The following is a 17,879-nucleotide window of genomic DNA, read 5'->3' on the forward strand; positions in this document are numbered from 1 at the left end:
GCCGCCTTGGTTGGATTTTGCCCCCTCCCCCCCTCTCCCCTCTTCTTAATTTCTGATAAGCTACCACGACCGTATAGTAACTCGCGTACGTATTTATACAGTACTGCAGCACTGTGTACACGCGACCATGCGTGCCTCGACGTTGTACTACTACTCCGCTGCATGCGAGTCGTGGCTCGCTGCGCCGGGTGTGGCGCGCCGCGTTCCATACGCGGCCATGCGTGCCCCTGTCCCGGGGGTACGTTTGGGACTAGCTCGTAAACGAAGCCTAGCAACGAATCTCCATGTAGATTGAGAGAGAGAGAGAGAAGCTGAGAAAAAAAGGGCTCTATCGATTTTTGGCCTGCTCTTTGGCCTGCTCTCCTGAGCGCAGCGTTGCACCCTTATAAAATTATACGTATGTATATATGCGTCGGCATATCGAAACAACCCCTTTTTCGTCGGACTTTGGCCTTAGTAGGCCTTCTCCTTCTCTATTTTTTCGGCGAGCGCGTGTCCGTATATGCATATGCGCTTTTGTTTGCGCTCCTACCGGCGAGCCCATCTCTCTCTCTCACTCTCTCTCTTTCTCTCTCCCTCGCTCACAGACTCGGGCTTGGACTTGCATATCCTATGATAAGAGTAATGCTCCGACAAAAAGTTTGCCCGGTGCAGAGAGCGATGCACGAACGGGAGTGCGGCTACTGCTGCTGGCGCATTTGGCTGCATTACCGAGACTGCATCTCGTGCGATACCGAACGTTACGTGGTATGTAGCAGCCAACTCTATCGTAATCGACGCGGCCTTTCCTCGACCGAGACTCTTGACCAGCCCAGGTGACTCTCGAATCGGAATCGACTCCGGGAAAGAAAACATCGCAATGGTGTGTGCGTGCGCGCGAGTGCTCGAGCGAGTAAGAGTGAAGTTGGCCGAGGTGCCATCAAAGTGCAATAACGCGTACAAAGTGCATCGACGCGACTGGATCCTCCGCTACTGAACCATAGTCGAGCTCGGTGAACTCTTTGTGCTCCCGCGGAAAGATTCCAAGTTATTAAGTGCCCCTCGCCGTGTGGCAGTTCTCGGCCGCCGAGGATATATGATGCGGCTGACGGCAGGATGTGGCAGGATACGCCAGTGCAGCAGCAGCAACAGCAGCTACGGACTCTTCGTCTCGATCCTCTCGGGGCCTACGTCGGCCGCGCGCACCAACATACCTGCAGCAGGCCTCGGCCTCGCAGAGCCGATTAGCGGCTTCGCGGCTCGTGATATATACCTCCGACTACTCGGCTAATGCTCCTTTTGCCTCTCTCTCTTTCTCTCTTTGCGCGCGAGCCTGCAGTACGCGCACATAACATCCTAGCTCCGAGCGTATATGAGCGCGCCAACTTGATTGCGAGGCTCGCTCATGTGCCCGGATTCCCTCTTGAGTTGCGCGCCAGCCTAACCCGAGCGACGCTCGGCTTCCTGTGCATCTAGTTACCTGCAGCGTGCTACGAGACGAGAGAGCGTCGCGCGCCTCTGCTCGGCTTCTCGGAGCTGCAACAACGACGCCTTTGTCCTGCTCTGCCGATTTTTTGTTTGTTTTTTTAACAAACGACTCGAACAAATTACAACCCGAGTTCTATTAAAATATCGTCAGTCGTTGCAATACGTTGTACATAAATTATTTTCTTCAAACTTTTATTACATATCAAACGAAATTATTTACATGAAGTTCAACGTAAAATTAGAAAATAAAACAAATGCAGATATCTATTGCGTAAAACGAACTCTGTAACCAGGCTTGATTTGAAATACGAGTTTTTTTTATTTCAAATTATAAATACTTTTGCAAAGAAATCTGAGCAATGTCACTAAAATTATAACGACGCACTTTCAACTCAATTATCAGTCAAATATATCACGTTGGAATAATATTACTCTCAAATTATTTTTTTCGCGCTTAAACAGCCGTTTCTATACCGAAAATCAATTTTAAACGATGAGAAATACGACATTTTTATTGTAATTCTTACTCTCTCTGTTCCTCCCTATCGGCTCATTAAATTATAATATAATAGCTTACATTATATGAAAAATACATAAGAAAATACCAAGAGAATTTATGTTTAATTAAATTAACCTTTGTGCTCCGTAGGTAAACTGCAAAGCGGGGAAAACAATGCGTTATTGTTTCTATTTTGTATCAGCTAATTTTGTGTCGAGGCCGAAGGTAGTTCGGGCCTTAGTGGTCCTGTGGTGGCTGTTTTATGAAATGCTACTGGCCTGCTAAGTCCCAAGTTACCTTTGGCGCTATCATCAATAAATTCATGGTCTCAAGGTAAGGCTTTTCCAAGCGCATGTATCTCTTATTTATTTTCGCCACCGGTACATTATGGCCAATTTAAATGCGGCGACGATCGTGCTCGTGATATTCGGTATCTCGCCTCGTGGCTTTGCTACGTGAAAAAGCGCAACTTTCCGCCGAGCTCTGTCCATGTGTGGTTGGACCCACCGAGACAGCATGTGCATAACTTAAACGCTAGAGGCAGCCCCTAATACCGGAACGCCGTAAAGCTAAAATAAAAATTGTTTCGTCCCGATCGTCGAAGCTTCGTTTTGCTAATTCTTCAACTCGAAGTACAATAGCTCGAAGAAAAAAGCCGGTATTTATGTGCTCCGGGCAATCTTTTCACAATTTCCCTGCGCCGTGACGGATGTCTTATTCAGCATTGCTGAGCCTGTACATAATACGTCTCGAAATATAGTTTGATTATATTGAACTTACGAAGCTATATCGGTGCGATAATTTTCCAACTCGGCTGACTGATCCAACTAGATGTTTTTTGCCTCTCTTTCTCTGCCTGCCATAGTGCGCAGCTCCCGAGGTAAGAAGACGTTACGGCATATTTATAATCGCTTTACGATATTCGTTCGCAGGATATAGGCGGAGAAATGGTCGTTGAGAAAAATCGCGCCGCCAAGAAGCGAGCAACAACAAAAAAGCAAAGAAAAAAGGAAGAAGCGAACTTTTCAGAAAAATCCGCGCGGCTTTGAATTACGCTTGGAAATCGCGCGCGCGCAAGCGCTTATAGAAATAAAAATGGCATATTGGATAATAAGAAAGGAGCCAGTCACGATCGGTATTGACAAAAAGCCCCGCGAGATCGCGTATACACATTCGTCCTGTACACGTATCCGTCCAATAAATATTAAAGCGTGCCAACGTTTTCGAGTAGTTTTTTGCTCCCTCTTGCTCTCGAGCTACGACGTCAAATGAATCATCATTACTGAGCTTGAATGGCCGTGTAGCCGCTGCTCCTATACATACACACGATACACTTATGTATATGCATACATAAGCAGCAGCACCTTTTACCAAGTAGCTGCGCGCGTAGTCCCGTTTACCTTTATATATTCTGTATCTTTCACGCCGAAGCATAGTCCGGAGGTACACGAGCAACCGTACAGGGGCTCGGCAAAAAGTGTCTGCTCAGCGCTACGAGTCGCAAAAGCCAAGGGCAAAAAATCGCTATTCACAGTACTGAGGACTAGCTCTATACACGCGAACGTCCGTACCCCCGAGTATGCAATGACTCGTTGACACCTATTAACAGTTAAATGACACGTCGCTGAAAAAATTTCACCTCATCATTTTTAGGGCTTTCACGTTATTGCACTCAAGTGGTCAAGCATCTGATCGATTAAACGATAACTGACCCTTTATGATTTTAAGTAGTGGAGACGTTTTCATTCTATTGCCATATCTAAAAGAATCCTTGAGTTCGAGAAAAAATAGAAAATTTTTTGAAATTCTTTGTTTGAGGGGGTCTACCCTATTATTTCTCTTAAAACTTACGAAGCTGTCTAAGATAAAATTATGCAAACAACCCAGAAAACGCGTTTAAAATGTTTCATGTTTATATTGGACTATATATCTAACTTGAAAAAAAAGTAAGGAGCAAACTGTGAAAAATAAAACAAAAGAGGAGAGGCGAAAAACAATTGTTAGGTAAGTAAAAACTGCTTGTGGCTCGGAAGTACTCGTTGTAGCAGAGTTGGGGTTTCTATGCGGCATGTGCCTTGCTTTCAATCGATGCAATGCCCTTGGAAATCCCAAAAATGCACGACGCATTCATCGTCCACGAGGAAATCACCGTTCGGCGTTATGTCAACCATCATACAGCGTAGCAATTTCATACAATATAATAAATATGTAATATAAATTGTGCATTGAAGTGACTCACGGTATCGAAATGCTGGACGAGTAAGCGTCGCGGTCGCGTCGGATCGGTAGCACTGCTTCGCACAGGTGTCGAGGTAGCAGCGGCGGCATCGCCGCCAGTCGCTCGACTCTCCGAACGCAAACTGTCGTTCTCCGAAGCAAATTTTTCCAAAGTCTGACGCGAAACTAGCCGAGGCTCGATCACTGGACTCATGGATGTTGGATCCGCTCGAAACATGTGAAAAATCGGCAATCGATGCGATGAAACTTTACGGAATTCAGCTGACGAAAAAAATCAGAAATACCTAACGGATTTAGCGACGCACGCTTATATCTAAACATTACTCTCTACACTATTCGATCGAATTACAAACACTAAGAGCTATTTCTGCTTTCGACGCGCGAGCAGCTTCACGCGTACAAGCGTCGAGTCGTTTGTTGTCATTATCGGCTCGATTCGCTCACGGGCGGGGATGTTTGTAAACGCGACGATTTAAAGAGCTTCGCATGAAACTCGCTCCAACGATGCTCCAGGTACTGGGGCAACTTGATTTTTGCCCGTCGTCGTGGTAGCGGATCCATTGCAGTCCAACCAAGTGCATAGAGTGTTCAACATTTATTTTTTCAAAGGATCGCTTTATTTCTAATGTTTAATACTTACATTAAAATTAATAAGAAGAAAAGTAACATCCTTTTTTATTAAAAAAAAAAAAAAAAAAAATTACTGTTGAATGGACATCAGTTTCAACATTTATACATCATAATTAGTGTTTCGTCAACATCTTGCTTCACGTATGTCAGCATAAGTGATCATCGCGGTTCTTTTACATTTTAAAAGTACATTTTTTATGATTTAAATGATTGTTTAAATGATTATTTTTTGAGTATTTGGTCGATAAAAAAAACTTTTATTTATTGTATAAAAAATGAATTTTTTATTTGTACTTATTTGTCATATCTGAGTCAAATAGATTACAGAAGGTGTTAAGTTCGAATGAAATAAATCAACTTCTTTGATCACTGAATTATAGATTTAGATGATTTCACTAAATGAAAAAAAATCGATTTCGTCTTGAATCTAAAGAGCTGTGAATGCATTATTAAATTCTACTCCCACGAATGATTTTCGGGGAAGACTCTTTGATTCGCTTCGCTTTTTTATCGCGCGTCAGTCCTCTCGGTCCCTTGGGTTCGGATGCGTTTTCGTCTTCTTTTACCTGCGCACACAAGGAAATCATTGGTTGAAAGATAGAAATTATAAGAGCGATTAGGAAATTCAAAAAATTTATTGCTCTAGTAGAAAAATACATTTGCCTTTGACGGGTGAAAAAATGTATGAATAGGTTACCGGTCGTGTATGATGATGTTGTATTTATATATAAATAATATAATGAAGAAAACATGAGCAAAAATATAGACTTTAGACAAAGTTTCGATATATAAATAGTTGTACTATTTATCAAAACCCTGCGGAAATTACACTTGTTTCCGAGTGCTTTGAAGAAAAATGTATTTACAATTAGATGCGTTTGTAGCACAATGAAGCGCCCGACACATGGTATATTTAATTAAGAGAATATACAATTTTATGGGAAGAAACGGAGACATTTCATTGATTGACGTTTCCCATTAACAACAACATACTCAACGGTCAGTATATTGTAACACGATCAATGTGGAAATTGGCGATTTTCAAAATCAACGAGACAAACCACATTTTTATAGCATATATATAACAAATTGTTCCTCGCACACTATATATTGATTCAAATAGTCGAAATTTCATAAGTACTCGTACAAAAGTAATTCATGATTTTAATAACTTTAATGACAACAATATTCAATGATTATAAAATTAAATAAATATATAACAAATGTAAATGATGATATAAGTTAGTCGAGAGAATTGGCGTGTCTGCAGCGAGGCGGCGGCGCGCGAGGCGAGTCGCGGCTTTGGGTACACGACGACGAGTGGCCCGCGGCCCGATCCAGCGCCCCACTACGACGAGCTCGAGTTTACGAAAACGTAACAAGCGAGCAGCAAGGCCACAGCGATTTGAAAAGCCACGAACCAGGAGATTTTGGGGCGCTTTTTAAAGCGTTTGGCATTTTGCGGTCGCTTGCTCGATTGCCTGCAATTGGCTGCTGCGGCGGCGGCGACGCTGCGTCTCCTGGGGCTGCCGGGGCCTCTGGCCAGGGACTTTTTCGGGCTCGAGCGCGTCCAGCTGGCGGCGGCTTTGGTCTCGGCCGGGGGCTGCTCGTCGTCGTCGTTGTCGTTACCGTCGTTACCGTCGGCGTCGTCGTCGTTCTCGTCCGAGCCGGCCAAGTCGCTCAGCAGCGTGTAGCGAGTCGAGGCGGCGAGACTGGGCGGCGGCGCGTTGCACGCTCGCGCGGGCCAACTTTTCAGGCGCACTTTGCGCACCAAGCTGAACTCCTCGGCGACGCTGCCTCGACTCTTGGCTTTTACTTTACTATAATTACCGGCCTCTAATTGTGTAGTATTCTCATGATTACCTGATGCCACCTCCCAACCCTCGTTGGACTGCTGCTGCGTCTTGGTGGCCCCGGCCGTGCTGGGATGCAGCGGCGCAGCTTCGTCCGCGTCAACGTCGTTGGCTCCTTCCCCCTGGCCAGCTTCAACTTTCGTCGGGCTGCTCTCACCGTCCCTGCAAAATCATAATCGTTTTCAATAAATTTATATCCATATTATACGTGCATACGAACATTACTGCGTCGGGAAAATGGCCCGAAGCGCAGTCTTATCGTAATGGCTCCGCGTAGAGCGCAATAACTAATTAATAACAAGGTCAGGAGGTTTTTTGCAGGTTCTTTTACTGCGCCCGTTAGTCCTATTGGCAGTTATATACAGGCCATTAGCATCGGTGTCGAATGCTCGTTGCTCGGGACTATAGAGCCGCGTACGGTCGGGGCGTTACATACATTACAATTAAATCGGCGAGTCATTAACAAGTGAAATGGTCGCGTCGGCTCGCGTACTCGATATTGGCAGCTGCAAGAAGACACGCGGCCAAGACGCGCGAAGCGTCCCTCGTATCGGTCGAGCCGATGCACTCGACGACGATGCACACGCAGCCTCGCACATATATGCGCACTCGAAATGCCGAGCGTGGCTTATCTGCGGCGCGAGCTATCGTCATTGCTACATATGATAATTAGGCCCGCGCAGAGAATATAAAATGGAAATGAAGAATGAGCTTGGTCGGAGAGTGCTGATAAGAGCCTCGGCGAGCATCGCCATCATACGTATAAATATACATACAGCTGCAGTATAGGCCGTACACGGCCAATACTTATATTACGGTTAGAGAGCCGTTTAGCAACGGGCGCGTTAGGCGCATATTTATACAGTTTTCTATATCTTCGGGGGGAAAAAAGCCTCGCTCGACTATCTTTTTCCGCGGCGCATTGCCGTTACACGGGCGCGCGATCGCCAGCCAACCTTATTCCAATATACGGCAATTATCGCGGCTAAATGCGCCTTAACGCGATTGCTCCAGCCACTATATATTTATACGTGCGGTATAGTGCCCATATAGCCAATAGGTGCAACATACGCGCATAGGGGCTGCCCATCTAATACATAGTTCCTCTACAGCGTGTATACGCGAGTGCAGTCCGTAAAGCTGATTGTGATTTTCCGAGAGTAAAATAATTACCCCGTGGAGCAAGGTCGAGCCCGAGCCCGACGAGGAGAAAATTCGATACATCGAGCGAGTCGAGGAAAATCCGTCGACACCGCGAGACTTATTTATATAATGTAGCAGCTACACAAATACGAGTTAAGCTGCTAATCACGCAATAGTACAGTTGCCGATCGCCTATTAAATAGCTTGAAATTAGAGTTGAACGCGCTGAAAGAGATGCCTGCGAACGAGCCGAGCAGAGCATCGTTCGAGAGATAGTCGAGAAGGCGAGAAGAAAAAAAGGCCCCGCGCCCGCGAGGTGCTACATTACATTGGCGTGCGCCGGCCTGCACGTATACGCTATCGCTGCTCGATCGATTTTCATCGCCGCGGCCCAGCCAACAGGTGGCTCAAAATGTAACGAGAGCAAAGAATGCCAGACGCGATCTCCAAGTACGTGCATGTGCCTCGAGCGCCTATATAGCCCCCCAGTAGCCGTATATATAAATTATATGCACGTCGAGGTTCGTTGCGGCGCGCGGGCGATCGGCAAAAAAAAAAGGCGCGAAAATCCGCTAATCTGCAGCGGGTCCCGTCGATGCGAAATAAGCTCGAAAGCCTCCCCACGTAGCGCACACATAGCAGTGCAGCAGAGCGGCGCGCACAAGACTACGATTGCCTATATAAAATTAAACACCGGTTTTACTCGCGCGATCGTGTCGGTGCTCCGGCCCGAACGACGCAATTTCGCAGTGCCACGAGCGAGAAAAGGCACATCGCTACGCGGCATGGGTTGCCGAGAGCTAGCAGCCGATCGTTATCGAGACTCGGGTCATTTTTATACAGGGGTTAGTCGAGCCGAGCCGAGCCTTAACCGTGGTCGACTCCCAACGGCGCGCGAACGCGAACGCAAAGTCACCCGCGTGTGTGTGTGTAGCTACATGCGTGCGAGCTCCCAAGCTCATAACTTAGATAAATTTCAACTTTGACTAATGTGCAAAGCGTATAAAATTGTGCGCGCACGCGTATCGCAGACACGCGTGTATACGGTAGGAAACGCAACGCAGTATAGTACAAGTAAAAAGGACTCGAAAGAGAGGCTCGATCCGAGAGAGAGAGAGAAAAGAGAGAAGAGCGCGATAATCGAGCCAAGCTAATGAAGTATGAAAAGTTTTGCTGCTGCACTGCATCTTGCCTTTTGTATAATAATATCTACTACTGCTGTATAGCAGCGGTGAATCCGCACGTGCGAGAGACGGCTCGTATCAGGCGCGAGTGCGTCGACGAGGCAGCCGAGCTCGTAGTAGCAGTAGCAGAGAAAAAAAAGACCATATAAGCGAGGGATCGTACACGCGTCTGCGGCTGTTTCATAAAGGATCGTTCGGATCGGTATGAAACGGTGCAGGCTCGCTGCGCGATATCATCCAAAGAAGCTGCCTACGAATTCTCGGTTCATCCTTCAATTAGGCCAGACGCGTTCTAAGCCGTGCACTGGCACGTACGAAGCATATACGTATCTCGGGGGGAAAATCTCGTCGTTCGTTTTCGTCGAGTTTTGTTGGCGTGCGGCGTATACGGATATATCCGCGCGGCGGCGGCGACCACACCCACCCCGCGTACGCGCGCCACGGCTCCTGCGTTATAATAGCGGTACTCGTAACGAGGCGTACGCCGTGTATATGAGAAGGCGGAGCCGCCAACACCAGCCGCAACTCGCGCACAACAGCCGAGCAGCAGCAGCAGCAGCTCAACGATCAGCAAGAGCAAAGAGAAAAAGCTCACCTGCACGCGCACCACAGGCAGCAGCCACCGCAACGGAGCAGCTTCGTTATACGGAGCAAAGTGCATTCTTCGATTATCTCGCGATCTCGATTATCGGCCGCTAGCCTCGACTGCAGCCGAGCCGCTGCTGCTGCTGCTGCTGTATAGCCGTCATTAGTCGCGCGGCCGACCGATTGCAGTGGATGCATGATGCAGAAATGAGCTAGTGTAGCGAGTGCTGCTCGTGCTGCTGCTCCTCTGACGCGCGCGCACCCCGATCGGAGGAACTCGACAGTCGGCCGCGCGAAAGCTCCGCAATCATTGGACGGACGGGAGAAATGCGTCTGCTGCCGAGACTTTTCAGCCGAGTCACGCCGACTTCTTACCGATCTTAATGAAAAACCGTGACGCGACGTGTGTCTGTGTGTTTGTGCGCATGTATGTAGAACGACCAGACGAGATGGACCGATTGCGAGGCTACTCTGCGGCGCGAGCCTCGAGACGCTCCGATACACCTACATCGCAGCTACCTATATATAAATGCACGACGCCGATTATCATCGGTGCAGTTACCCAAAGGACTAAAGGAGGCGAGTTGTACGCTCGCGGTTGGGCCGCGCGTGCGCCCAACTTCCAACTGCACTGCGCCTGGCTTCGATCAACAGCAGCAGCAGTTTTTTCTCTCTCTCTCTTTTCTCGATATTATCACTTGATGAGCCTTTTGTTTCACCTATTGTTATGCAAGAGCAACCAGAGAGCCAGACAGCGAGGGACGAGGGTGGCCAGAACAGGACTAGAGAAGTGCCGATTTTTATCTGCTCGAGCCGATTTACGCCGGTTAATATTATTACGCTCCCTGCGTGGCCGTATACGAGCTCGAAATTACGGATTTCTGCCAGAGGGAAAAATATTCGCTTCGCTCTAACAGCGTCGGCTCGTTTGTACTCGGGCGCTGAACTTTCGATATCGAAAAGAGCAAGCCTAGCCAAACATTTTTGACCCGACAAAGTTTACTCTTCGTCTCGTACTGCGAACACAAAGTAGCGACAAAGTTGTTGTCTACGACGGATTTCCATATAGCAAGGCACAATCGGTCGGCGAACGCGCATGAAAATCCATCAGGTCGACACAGAAATGAGTTATGCGTGCGACGGCGAGAATTCGCTACTTTGCGGAAGCCGATCCGCGGGTGCTAATAGTCGCGGCTAATGGCCACGAGGGAAGCTTCATTAAAATGCGCACGGCTCCGCGGATCTCCACTCGGAGCCGGATGGTTGCGCGTTCGGGATTATTTGCGATTTGCAATCGAGTCGAGAGACATAAATCACTATTAGCGCCGATTGCCGCGCACGCTCGAGGCCGGATTATTTAATGCGCTCTTCGTAGCTGCTCCAACTGCCTATCCGCACCTGCGCCCGCTGCTCCGTGTATGCGCCTACTCGTACATGCCATGTGTGTGTACGTGCAGCGCTCGAATTGGAATTTCTGCTCGGTTCGCGCGCGCGCGCACCTTTTAATCGAGCGACTAAAAACCAGTCGATTCTCTCTTTTTGACCTGTAGCTCGAGCTGACGATTTACAGTCCGACTCGTGGACTTTTTATCCGATGCCATACGAGACGCAAAAATGTCCCAAGCCAACCGAGCGAAACGAAAAAACAAAGTCAAATTGAATAGACGCAAAGATGGAGCAAAAAACTGAGGACTCGCGAAATAAGCGATCCAACTGCCGGCACGAGAACAGAGAATTAGTGGTAATACTGAAGAAGGCGATAAAAATTAGCAAAGCGACTTGGACCGATACTCTCCTCCCCGCATAAGGCTCGATTGAGCAATTAATTATGCTTAAGGCGTACGTATAGTACCGCGGATCTGCAATTCCCCAAAGCAACGCATCGTCTCAGAGGACGCCCGATTAACTGTTCGAATCGAGTCTAAAGCTTATTTAATGGGCATAACCTTCGACTATACTCGGCGACGAGCATCCGAAGAAACTCGTGGCTGTCGAACTCGAGCGCCAGCTCGAACGAGTTTCCTGTTATGTGCGTCGACTCGCGAGTCTAATTAAGGCCGATTTTTCCTGAGTCTCGAGCGCTCGGAGGTTCGGTATGCTGCTTTCGGTGAGGACTCGATCATATACTAGATTGCAGCATAGGTTCACCGTACCCGTCAAATAAATTAGATAATTCGTGTCAACTATTTATTTCTTTTTTTGTAAAAATCGTTTCCTATCAATTTCGAGTGCGTCTAGCGCCGGTACAACGTTCGAGGCTCTCCTCGACACTGTCCCAGCAGCGTCTTCCTCGGGCCAAATCCAGCAGCTCTCGGGCCAGTCGTAGTTGAGCGCTCTTAATTGCTCAAGAGCCGGTCAGCTTTTATCGTGGCTCGCGCGCTGCACCGACTCCCATTTATATCTCGTTATTCTTTTCGAGGTCTTTTTGGCCTCGAAGCCGTGCTCGAGCGCAGCGTCTCGTTTTTTTTCCGAATGCTAATTGACTCGTGTCGTTGCTGCACGAGCGCGACCACAACCCCACGACTATCGCGCCCGAAGCGGCATCGTGAGCATGAGCAGCCGCGAGAGGCGCAATAAATAAGCGTCATTTTGACAACGATACGATCCGAGCCGACGCCAACTCGACTCGTCCACCGAGCACTGCTTAGCTATTTGCATTTGTCAATTATGTGCGCTCGTTAGCTCGATAAGCTTGCAATTAATAATAATGAATCGTTTATCCTTAATCAATTGCTAAGTAAAGCTTTAAGTTATCTGAGCTGTTGGACTTGTGTGCAAGTACTCGTACGAGCGTCAAAAGCTTCTGTTTCGAGGAAAAGCGAAACGCCAGGGGCTAGATTTCTGTGTAGTAATTTTTCCTGGGCAATTAATCAACGCCACAAAAACATTAAACGTGCCAGCCATGATGGATGATGTCGAATGCAATATAGCTTCATTCACTTGTCGCGCTTGCGATGATTCTAAATGTTTATCCGAGTGCAATGAGTACGTCATGAAATTGAATGAAACATTAGTTACTCACGAATTGTCAAGTAAAACAAATATATATTTTCAGTCACATTTTTACAACACATTCGTTCTCTGTTCTTAAACATAAGAAATTCTACATGCATTCGTATTTTTATACGTTGATTCGCGCCGCATTTTTTTCATCACACATTTACATGATAAAATCAGCACTGACTGTTTACTTTTTGATTAAAGTAAATATATTAAATTTCAGATTTTTATAAAAACAAAATCCATAGCAACAAATTTACTTCTTTGTTGGAGTGTCCAAGATCTAATTCTTATTTACTTTATCAACGTGGTTTCGCTTCGGTTTTCAATGTGTTCATAAATCTTACAGTAAAAAATTAAAACTTATACGATATTACAAAAGACTTGAGCAAGAAGATTATTCTTTCTTGTCCAAATCGGTTGGTATGTAATGACTAAATCTCTATTTAAAGCTCTTCTTACGGTTGAATAATTTTTTCCTTATATTCTTATTGGCAAGCCGTAACGATTTGGAAAATCGTTTCTTGGTACTCTCACGAGAGTATAAACTTTATTTCTATCAAAAAATAAGTAATTTAGAGTTAAAATTTTTTCAACAAAACACTTTTATGAAAATCCTTTAATAAACTTATTTTAACGTAATCTTCCCACGAAATTTTGAATTGAGTAAAAAAATGTTTATCTGATTGATTTAATGTCTTTTTTGACATAGAACTTTAGCTAGTACTAAAAACCTGACATCCGAAAAACTTTTTCTTATTATTTCTACTACTTCTTGATAATTAACACTTATACGATCATGCATTAATAATTTGCGATTATTGTCATTTATAAAAAAAAAAGATTTATTAACTTTTCATAACAAACAATCAATCAAATTCCAACTTAAAATATTCATTATTGAAACTATAAAAATTGTTTTTAAAACATTTGTTACTTCAAAAGTTCAAAAATCAAACTGATTGTATTAAAAACCGTTACGTAAAAAAATAGACTGCTATTAGCCAAGAACATTCAAAACTAATTGAATCTAATGCAAGGTAAACATTTGCATTGAACAAACATACTAACGTTATTACATGTGATTAATTAAAGTCAGTAAACCTTATTGACTATAGCTGAATTAAAGTTTTTCTGATGTCAAGTAAGGACTCGAGCTTTTTTTTACATAACTCTACAATAAGTTCCTGCAGATCCATCGTGGCTGCCAGTCTCTGTTCTGAGTATTGAAAAATATTCATGTTGTGTCTTTCATGAATTATCCATTCATTTCAAAACAAAAAATGAAAACGCAATAAAGAAGGACAATAAAACAATTCAACTTATCTAATAATAGTCGAATTACTTAAGATTTACGTATAATTAACTAGCTCGTATTTAGCACTAGCTTAGCATGCATTATCGTGCAAATAAATTTTATTACTCACTCTGATATTTTCCGTTTTCTATCTAATTTTGGTTGTGAGTTTTCACTTTCAACACTTGCCTGATGATCCTTATAACGTTTGAGGCTGAATAATTTTGAAGATCCTTTAAGCAAATTTTTCACTACAGCACTAACTTGATCTTTCTTGTGTAATGCGGCATAAGCGGTAGTATCTGTTAACCATGCTACATATGCACCACCTGCATTTAATGTTTTAATATGAGTATAACATTATTCAAAACAAATTTAATGCTTAAAGAAAACAGTAGAAAATATATTTGATTGAATCATACCATATGGATTGAACAATTGGGTTAAATCATTTATTCTCCATTGTTTTGGAAATGTGACATGAAAAATGTGGTCTCTGCATGGATTAGCTATAATAAATATGAATCAATTATTTATAATTTTTTATAATTTTGTTATTAAAATAGTTTAATTAACTTACGATCGTTTCCAACTAAGTTGATGTGAGGGTAATCTTTCAATTTTGCTATGCACAATCTGAGGATGAAAAAATACAAATAAAAGATTATAGTTGACTGTTTAAGAAACAACTTATATGTTTTTTTCAAAAGAAAAAAAAATATATATTATACATAAAAATATATTTACTTGTTTAAGTATGGAGCTAAAAGCCGGGAATCAGCGAGTACTGGTCGTACTTCTGGCGTTTGAAGAGCACCTGTTTATAAATTTTTTCAGTATTATTGATTGATTTCAAACATTAATTTACATTGTTGAAAAAGTAAACTCACCTAGCCTGTTGGATAAGGCAATAAAACATAGACCAGTCATATAAGCATCATAACCAGCTTCATGTGATTTATCTTCTTTTAATGAATAACTTCTATCTTCAATATCTTCTGTGGTAGGTAAAGAGTATGGTGAACATTGAAGAGCTTCAAATAATTGGTTGAGAATCGAAGGAACTGATTGATTAAATTGAGCTGATTGACTTATAATTTTTGTATCTATGAGCCTGCAATTGAAAATAATATTTTAATTATGTCCTTCATGTTTTCAAATTATTACACTAATTTCAATACTAACTTGGGAAAAAGACCATGAACTAGAGATTTAAACTCGGTATAACTCTCTGGTAAAGGACCAAAAAATTGATTGATAATGTGACATAAATCAAGCAACATGTTGTGTCCTACAATAAGTTTACCCTGAAAAAAAAAATGAAAAACATTTTAAAACTGTTATAATATATACGTAACTTTAACTACTCTTTACAAAAGAAAAACTCATACCGAATCTGCAATTTTTTGTAACAGTGCACTAAGTCCAACTGCTTGTTGAATATCTTGCTTTTCTTTTTCACGTCTTTCCTTTTCCCTCTGTGCTTCTTCTTCTTTATTACCTGTCTTATAGGCAATAACCACACAATTACCATTTTCAATTTTATTTTCCAACCTAATTTTATCTGGCCACCTCAATTGTACTTCTTGGTGTATCAGTCTTCTAATAAATGCATTATACCTATCTAAAACGTAAGATTCATCTTCAGACTTAACAAAGTCCTCTAATCTAGAACTTTAACATTAGTATGTTTATAAGTAATTATTTGTGTGTGAAAGAAAATTCTATAGAGTAAATAGTTTACCAAATTTCTTCCATCTGTGCTTTATCATTTTCAGGTATAGGAATAATATCATAATTTCCATTGTCTCTCAACTTATGTCTGTCTTCAATTTTTTTTTGCAATTTTTCTTCTCCAGCTTTAGTTAAGTAAGGTATTCCAGATTTAAAGAGTTTGTTAAAGTCAAAGCCTTGGCTGACTAAAAAAGCTATTGAAGAAGCTTGGCACATAAACCGACAATCAGTTGATGACCGATCAAATGGTTTTGGAAATACATAAAAGTTGTAAGACCGCTGACTATACCTGTAAAATGTAGTGAGATAAATAATTAATTAGTTTTAATTCCTTTTTTTTATCATTATTGAATCTCATAATTAGTAAAAATCAAATAACATAAATTACATACTTGTTATCCCATTTGTCATGAGTAAAAACGGATAAACCAAATTGAACAAGTAAGAAATTCATAGATCCGGTCCTTAGTTTTTGATAATACTGAGCTGGAGTGTCAAAAGCAGTAGCTTCTGGACCTGAATTTAACCCAGTAAATTCACCATCAATTGCCAGAAAAGAAGCATTTTTCAATACTTCATCCAGCTCTGTCAGCACTTCCTGAAAATCTGAGACAGTAAAAGGTTACTCAAACAAATAATTCATAATTCAAAATTTTGAGAAAATGTTGAATGTTTCTAAAGAAATTTTGGATTTCAATAATTACAAAAAACAAGATGTGTGAATCAAAAAATATTAATAATTGAGTTTTATAATTACAATTGACATTTAAATGAATCAAAAGTAAATAGAAAATATGAATGAATGTAACCTCTCAAGTTTGTTTAATAACAGATCCCTCATTGGGTTTGATTTAAATGAATGTTCAAGTAACTTGTATTTTTCAAAGGAATATCAAGAAAGAGAGAAAATAAGTAATCAGAAGAGGAAAAAAACAAAAAAAAATTGAAAAATGAATGCAACAGTAGATGAAAAAGTTAAATAACTTACTTTCTCTAGTCACCTCCATGGTCGTCAACAAAGAACATTAACGAAGAAGACAGAAGTACAGAAGAGATTCAATTTATTGACATAAGATGACGATAATCGTTGGATCGATGGCGCAATCGTACGCGCAATTTAAATCAGCAATGTTGACTATCCGAACGGGCTAATGATATGTGTTTGTGTGTGTGTATATAACGGACTACGCTGACGAGCCGTTATATTTTGGAGCACGCGGCCGCAGACCAAGTCAAGGTTCGAACCAGCCGATATAGCTCCAGACTCTCCGTGTTTTGGCCCCTCGTTCTTATTATTTTTTATGTGATGTAAACGATGCGATGGCTTCGATGCGAATCCGCAAATTCTAAATGCAAACGTTATTACCTATATATACACTTTCGATAGGTAGTCGTACGATCACGTTGTAATAAATGCTAGGTGCTCATTGCTATAATGTCCTATAGCAACCTTAGTTCGTGAATTCGGCAGCAGCGGCGGCAGATCGTTGAATCGTCGGGATAGAAGAAACGGTTATGTGCCGAGCTATACGCAGATTATAGTTTTCTCTGCATGATAAGGTGTATACCATGTGCGCAATGTGTTACAGCGGAGAAGCAGCGTATAACAGTCGTCTCGAGCTTCAAAAATATTACAGGCACTCGGCTCGAGTCATGTACAAGTCACGCGCACCATCACAATTCTTTAATTCACAATTATCACGAGGCTCAAGTGCATCTGCAAACGCTTCTTTTCGCTGATTATTCGGCCCACCGGTTCGTGTATACATACCCGTGTAATTATGAATCACAGTCTTCGCTTGAACGGACCGATTCATCGATGTGTACGTTTGTATTGCGCGACGATTGAACAATGACAGCTCGACAGCGCCGGCCCGTGCGAATACAAACTCTGTAGCCTCGCCGTCCGAAAATCTATACTCGGTTGATGTTTCTCCGAAATTGGATTCCCAGTCCTTGTACCGATGCCGATTCTGAAATCATAACGTCGGCGCACCTCATACAAAATGATTCGTTTGCTTTTTCCCACTTACAATACGTATTGTGTTGAAAAGCAAATTAATCATTTTAAATTGGCACAGTTGCTTTTTCGCAATTCAATTTAACTGAAACGGAAAACATTTTCGAATAATGAAATATTCCGACGTACGAGCGAATAAACAATCATGATAGCTGCTGCTAATCTTATTGAAAATTAAAATTGATACTTCGTGGTTTTCTTCATTTATTGTAAAATATTTGAAATAATT

The 17,879-nt window shown here is 42.8% G+C and overlaps 3 protein-coding genes across 5 annotated transcripts in view; all 3 read right to left on the reverse strand.

The window, feature by feature from the left end:
• The window catches only part of LOC106656770 (cell division cycle 20.5, cofactor of APC complex-like), a 34,017-nt gene extending 29,461 nt beyond the window's left edge, over positions 1 to 4,556 (reverse strand). For both annotated transcript variants that reach the window (XM_014377918.2, XM_023461141.1), the window contains exon 1: positions 4,206 to 4,556. In XM_014377918.2, the coding sequence (XP_014233404.1) occupies positions 4,206 to 4,421 (216 nt within the window). In that variant the 5' untranslated portion in view covers positions 4,422 to 4,556. The remainder of the gene's footprint in view (positions 1 to 4,205) is intronic.
• A 578-nt stretch (positions 4,557 to 5,134) lies between these two features.
• Positions 5,135 to 17,468, reverse strand: LOC106656750 (poly(A)-specific ribonuclease PARN-like). 2 transcript variants are annotated; one of them, XM_023461137.1, is made up of 12 exons: positions 16,619 to 16,711; positions 16,023 to 16,236; positions 15,641 to 15,919; positions 15,288 to 15,570; positions 15,082 to 15,203; positions 14,787 to 15,010; positions 14,644 to 14,713; positions 14,477 to 14,532; positions 14,319 to 14,405; positions 14,027 to 14,225; positions 6,698 to 6,849; positions 5,135 to 5,400 (listed from the first exon to the last, which is right to left on the reverse strand). In XM_023461137.1, exons 1-12 carry the CDS (start codon positions 16,635 to 16,637, stop codon positions 5,342 to 5,344), a joined length of 1,764 nt encoding a protein of 587 aa, XP_023316905.1. In that variant the 5' UTR covers positions 16,638 to 16,711; the 3' UTR covers positions 5,135 to 5,341. The 2 variants fall into 2 exon arrangements, with proteins under 2 accessions (XP_023316905.1, XP_014233368.1); XM_014377882.2 differs by lacking the exons at positions 5,135 to 5,400; positions 6,698 to 6,849 and adding an exon at positions 12,631 to 13,155 and having other exon boundaries at positions 16,619 to 17,468.
• Positions 17,246 to 17,740, reverse strand: LOC111694161. The gene is made up of 2 exons (XM_023461139.1): positions 17,664 to 17,740; positions 17,246 to 17,603 (listed from the first exon to the last, which is right to left on the reverse strand). Exons 1-2 carry the CDS (start codon positions 17,694 to 17,696, stop codon positions 17,262 to 17,264), a joined length of 375 nt encoding a protein of 124 aa, XP_023316907.1. The 5' UTR covers positions 17,697 to 17,740; the 3' UTR covers positions 17,246 to 17,261.
• Between the last annotated feature and the right edge of the window lie 139 nt (positions 17,741 to 17,879).

The sequence above is a fragment of the Trichogramma pretiosum genome, unplaced genomic scaffold, assembly GCF_000599845.2.
Source record: "Trichogramma pretiosum strain Unisexual culture from Peru unplaced genomic scaffold, Tpre_2.0 scaffold123, whole genome shotgun sequence".
Classification (NCBI taxonomy): domain Eukaryota; kingdom Metazoa; phylum Arthropoda; class Insecta; order Hymenoptera; family Trichogrammatidae; genus Trichogramma; species Trichogramma pretiosum.